Raw genomic sequence first — 5,326 nt, 5'->3', positions numbered from 1 at the left:
CTTTGTGTTCTAGCCCTCGCTACGCTGCAGGTCACGTGAGGCTTATGATTGGAGAAGGAGAACGTAGAAGTTTATGCTTGCTTCCGGTCCGCGAGCCCAGAGAACTAACTTGGGGTCTTTTCCCAAGGTGGATGTAGAAGTGGGCGCTGGCCTCCATCTCTCCTTTCCATTTGGGCTTAGCGTCTGGGTCACTGAGAACGACGTCTGAATAGGGCCCTGGATCGTTGCCATGGCTGAAGGTGGTTCCCGCATCCGCCGGCGGGTGTCTCTCCCCAAAAGGAACCGTCCAAGCCTGGGGTGCATTTTTGTCGCTCCCACCGCGGCCGAGCTCGAGCCCGGAGATGAGGGGAAAGAGGAGGAGGAAATGGTGGCTGAGAACAGGAGGCGGAAAACCGCGGGCGTACTGCCGGTCGAGGTACAGCCCCTTCTACTCTCAGATTCCCCCGAATGTCTCGTCCTTGGAGGTGGTGATATAAACCCGGACCTCCTACGTCGCATGCCCACTGACAGAGGGGTGGGAGACCAGGTACGAAGGGCTTGGAACTTGAAACTACAAACTTTTGGCATCCTTCCCAGATGCAAAGAGTTGACCAGTTTTATCGCCTTGGTTTACTTTTCTTTACCACTGTTAATCGGCACTTAGGAGGTATTGATTGCCTTTATATAAATATGAAATGTAAACCCCGAGACATAAAAGTTGTACACGCAGCAAATAAGTGGCTGACGGAGACACAAATCTAGGCTTCCAAATAACTGCAGCTCCTACTGTACTAATAAAATCTGCTGTTTATTGAAGACCCATTATGTTAAACTAGTTACATTGTCTAGATTTTACAACAGTAATCAGGCCCTGAAAAGTTGAGAAACTACAGTTCTTGCTCCAAATCCTGTTGTCGTAATCACTTTACTATATTGCTGCCTCCAGGTTTGTTTTTCTAATGTGTAGTAGACCACTCCAAGTCAGTATTCAGATTATCAGTCTCAATTCCAAATTCCTAGGAACTCCTTGGAGTGTCTAGTGGTACAACCATGTTTCTGTTACAGGCCAGTCTCTGTAGATTGTAGTCTGGGAGGGAAGCGCTGCAGTTATCAGAAACTTCGAATGCACTGACATTTCAGTAGACGTCTACCAGTCTTCCTGCTGTTTTAGTATAGCTTTAACAATTAGAATCTGGCCAAGTGCAGTGTCTCATGCCTATAATCCCAGTGCTTTAGGAGGCCGAGATGGGAGGATCACTTAAGCCCAGAAGTTCGAGTTCAAAACCAGCCTAGGCAACAGAGACCCAGTCTCTATTAAAAAAAAAAAAAAAAAAGTTTTTTTTTTTTGATTAGCTGGGTGTGGTGGCCTGCACCTGTAGTCCTAGCTACTTGGGAGGCTGAGGCAGGAGGATCACTTGAGCCCAGGTTGTCAAGGCTTCAGTGAGCTGTGATCGTGCAGTGGCTGCAGCCACTGCACTCCAGCCTGGGTGACAGAGCCAGACCCTGTCTCAAAAATTAGAATCTCAGTATCATCGTAACACTCCTAAACCTGCTGTTTAGCCAAGTAATTTAACCTCTTTGGGCCTCCATTTCTTCAGCTGTAAATTGGTGATGATATCTATTTACATATAGGTCTATGATCCATATGTGACCATATAATTATATACTTGGTACAGCCCTAGGCTAAAGTGTTTTTTGGGTTTTTGTTGTTGTTGTTTTTGAGACAGAGTCCCACTCTGTTGCCCAGGCTGGAGTGCAGTGGCACGATCTCGGCTCACCGCAACCTCTGCTTCCCAGCAATTCTCATGCCTCAGCCTCCAAGTAGCTGGGGCTACTGGAGCGTGCCGGTGTGCCCAGCTAATTTTTATATTTTCTGTAGAGACTGGGTTTGACCATGTTGGCCAGGCTGGTGAAACTTTTATTCTTAATGAAACTGGAATTGACCATAAGCGTTTTTGTTTTCTTTGCAGCATAATGACAGTGAAGAGGACATGTTTGGTGACTATGATAGCTTTACTGAAAACTCCTTTATAGCTCAAGTTGACGACCTGGAACAAAAATATATGCAACTTCCTGAACATAAGAAACATGCTACAGATTTTGCTACTGAAAATCTTTACTCAGAAAGTATCAAAAACAAACTCAGCATTACTACCATAGGCAACCTTACTGAATTACAAACTGATAAGCACACAGAGAACCAGAGTGGATATGAAGGTGTCACTGTTGAACCTGGAGCTGATCTTTTGTATGATGTACCTTCCTCACAGGCTATATACTTTGAAAATTTACAGAACTCTTCAAATGATTTGGGCAATTGTTCTATGAAAGAAAGGGATTGGAAGTCATCCTCTCACAACACTGTGAATAAGGAACTGCCCCATAATTGCATAGAGCAACCCCAGCAAAATGATGAGGCCTCTTCCAAAGTCAGAATTAGTTCAGATATGAACAGGAGAAAAAGTATTAAAGATCATCTAAAAAGTGCCATGACTGGAAATGCCAAGGCCCAGACACCAGTATTTTCTAGAAGTAAACAGCTCAAAGCCACTCTCCTATCTGAGGAAATTAATGTTGCTAAGAAAACAATTGAGTCATCATCAAATGATCTTGGTCCTTTTTATTCATTACCCAGCAAAGTGAGAGACCTTTATGCCCAGTTCAAGGGAATTGAAAAATTATATGGTAATGCTTTTTGCTGGAATAAAAAAAATTTTTTCCTATCATTACCATAATATTGGTGCAAGTCAATAGAAGCGAATGCTTTCATGGTCCATACTAGTTCTCATTTTGAAAACAAAATACTAGTCATCTCTCAACCCCTTCCATTCCTACCTATCCTGCTACCACTGAACCTCTTTCCTTCCCTCACAGTCACACTTATCAAACCAGTTATCCTTTCTGTCTGTTTCCTTACCTCACATAATTCTTCTAATTCCTCATCTATAAGAAAGGGATAATAAATTGTTAGGCAAGTTAGATTCTGGTTCAAAGACATGCCAAATTAGATGTTGGTAATGATTTTCAATAATTATGTTGGTAGCTTGTAAGTAAGAACTTTAGTAAATTACCCCACTCTAATTCTGGGTTCTGTGCTCTCACTTAAGATCTGATGACTAAGATGTATAAACACAGTGTTACTTTTAATGTTTACCTTATCTGACTTCTCAATAACTTACCTGATGCTGTTGACTGCACCCTTCGTGAAATTGTTTCTGGATGTCCTTACAGCCACTCCTGTTTTTTGACTCTGATTGTCTAATAGATCCTCAGTTTTCTTAGCTTGTATTTCCTTGACTGGCTCTGTCTTCTCTACCAAAACTTAGCTGTTGCAGTATATCTTGGACACTCACATGTCTTGAGTGAAAGAAATCCATATTAGTAATACTGTTGATTAAACCAAACATCATTCCCCACTCACCAGCAGCCGCAGCCACCTCTCTCCACAGGCACATCCCCACCACCACCCAAATGCTCTGCCTTGTGCTGCCTCTCCCAAAACTAGACATCATTAAAGACAGCTGCAATTAAGTTTTAAGTCAGCGATGTCCAATCTTTTGGCTTCCTTGGGCCACATGGGAAAAAGTATTGTCTTGAGCCACAGTAAAATATACTAACGATAGCTGATGAGCTAAGAAAAAAAAATTGGAAAAATAAAATCTCATAATGTTTTACAAAAGTTTTTTGGGCCACATTCAAAGCCATTCTGGGCCTCATGAGGGCTGTGGGTTGGACAGGCTTGTTTTAAGTGCAAAGAAACAGTAATGTTAAGAAGGTATCTTGTAATGTTTTTAGAAAATCCAGGGTCCTTGCATATATTTCAGAAACATGTCATTTTAGACAAATAAGGGACAGTTGCTGCCATACTGGAAAGTCAGCCCATCAACCTTCCACTTCATGAGTTTTCTGGAACTCCTGTTAGGATCTTATGAGTGATATGAAAACTTGGGTTCTTAGGGAGAAAACAGTTAGGTTGGAGCAGAGCTACAGGAAACAAAGTCTGATAAAAGACTCTACAAGAATCTAAATTGTGAGGTTCATGGTTTAAGAGCTAATGGTGTGTATTACCCTGGAAGTAGATGTTAACTTTCTTCTCTCTGCTTTTCTCCTAGCACCTTGCTTTTTGTTTAGTCTGCCAGAATGAACACCCTGAGGACAGGGCTCTATCTAACTCACCTTTTTCTTAACTAGCACTGTGCCTGGTACACTCTGGTAGGTTCTCAGCTGCTGGGGGTTGTCACTTAACAATGCAACTTTAGCACTTTGGGCCTAGTTCCTTGTCTATAAAAAGGGATAAATTTTTTTGCAAGTTAGAGGCTGTGTTAAGGACATGCCAAATTAGATGCTGGTAATGATTGTCAGTAATTATATTGGTAGCTTCTAAGTAAGAACTTCAGTAAATAACTTTTAAAATCTTTTTACCTTTAAATCTGGCTTAATAACATGACAGATTAAAGCATAAATACATGTGCTACTTTTTATTAAGCTAAAGCAGTGGTTCTCAAGTGTGGTTCCTGGACTGCAGCATCAACGTCACCTGGAAATTTGTTGAAGCGCGTGTTCTCAGACACTTCCGCAGACTTACTGCATCAGAACCTCTAGGAGTACGACCTCGCAGTCTATGATCATGGCTCACTACAGCGTCAACCTCCCAGGCTCAAGCAATCCTCCCACTTCAGCCTCCCAAGTTGTGGGGACTATAGGCGTGTGCCACCCTAGCCGGCTAATTTTTTTGTATTTTGTAGAGATAGGGTATCATTTTGTTGCCTACGCTGGCCCTGAACTCCTCTCAGCCTCCCAAAGGGTTGGAATTACGATATAAGCCATTGTACTTGGCTAATTTTTTTTTTGATGTGAAGATTATATTCATAAATATTATTTTGTCATGTTATACTTAAAAATCTGAATTGGATAAAATGTGGCTATGGTTACATTATATTTTGGCATAAACATCTAATTTGATAATTCGGGTGATATGAATCTGAAGTATTTTTCAATATTTATTCAATATTTAAGTATTTTTGAAATATTTTTAAAGAAAACATATTCACAGTCACTTGTAGTATTTGGGAATCACCCAAAAGCACAATAAGTTAAAGTCACTTTTAACTGTCTTTCAGATATAACTTTTTTTTTTTTTGATAGAGATGGGCTTATCTTGAAATCCTGGTTGCAAATGATCCTCCTGCCTTAGGCTCCCAAAGTGCTGGGATTACAGACGTGATCCACCACTCCGGGCCAATGATCTGCTTTTTGTTATATATATATACTTAACTGTATATTGAATATACATAGATCCATCTACTATTCATTTTTAAACTGCAGGGAATCACATTGGATGATTGTA

General features: G+C 41.1%; 1 protein-coding gene across 8 annotated transcripts in view; it reads left to right on the top strand.

The window, feature by feature from the left end:
- The first annotated feature begins 229 nt into the window (after positions 1-229).
- Positions 230-5,326, top strand: part of HELQ (helicase, POLQ like) — a 48,158-nt gene continuing 43,061 nt past the window's right edge. For 6 of the 8 annotated variants that reach the window (XR_005237672.2, XR_012093377.1, XM_007999112.3 and 3 more), the window contains exons 1-2: positions 230-526; positions 1,950-2,664. Coding sequence is in view for 5 of the 8 variants with exons in the window: in XM_007999112.3 (XP_007997303.2) it covers positions 230-526; positions 1,950-2,664 (1,012 nt within the window). In the remaining 3 variants the exon portion in view is untranslated. The remainder of the gene's footprint in view (positions 527-1,949; positions 2,665-5,326) is intronic. The other 2 variants (XM_007999110.3, XM_037989612.2) reach the window with 2 other exon arrangements.

This window comes from Chlorocebus sabaeus, chromosome 7 (assembly GCF_047675955.1).
Source record: "Chlorocebus sabaeus isolate Y175 chromosome 7, mChlSab1.0.hap1, whole genome shotgun sequence".
NCBI classification, from domain to species: domain Eukaryota; kingdom Metazoa; phylum Chordata; class Mammalia; order Primates; family Cercopithecidae; genus Chlorocebus; species Chlorocebus sabaeus.
This window is presented reverse-complemented; position numbering and strand designations above follow the sequence as displayed.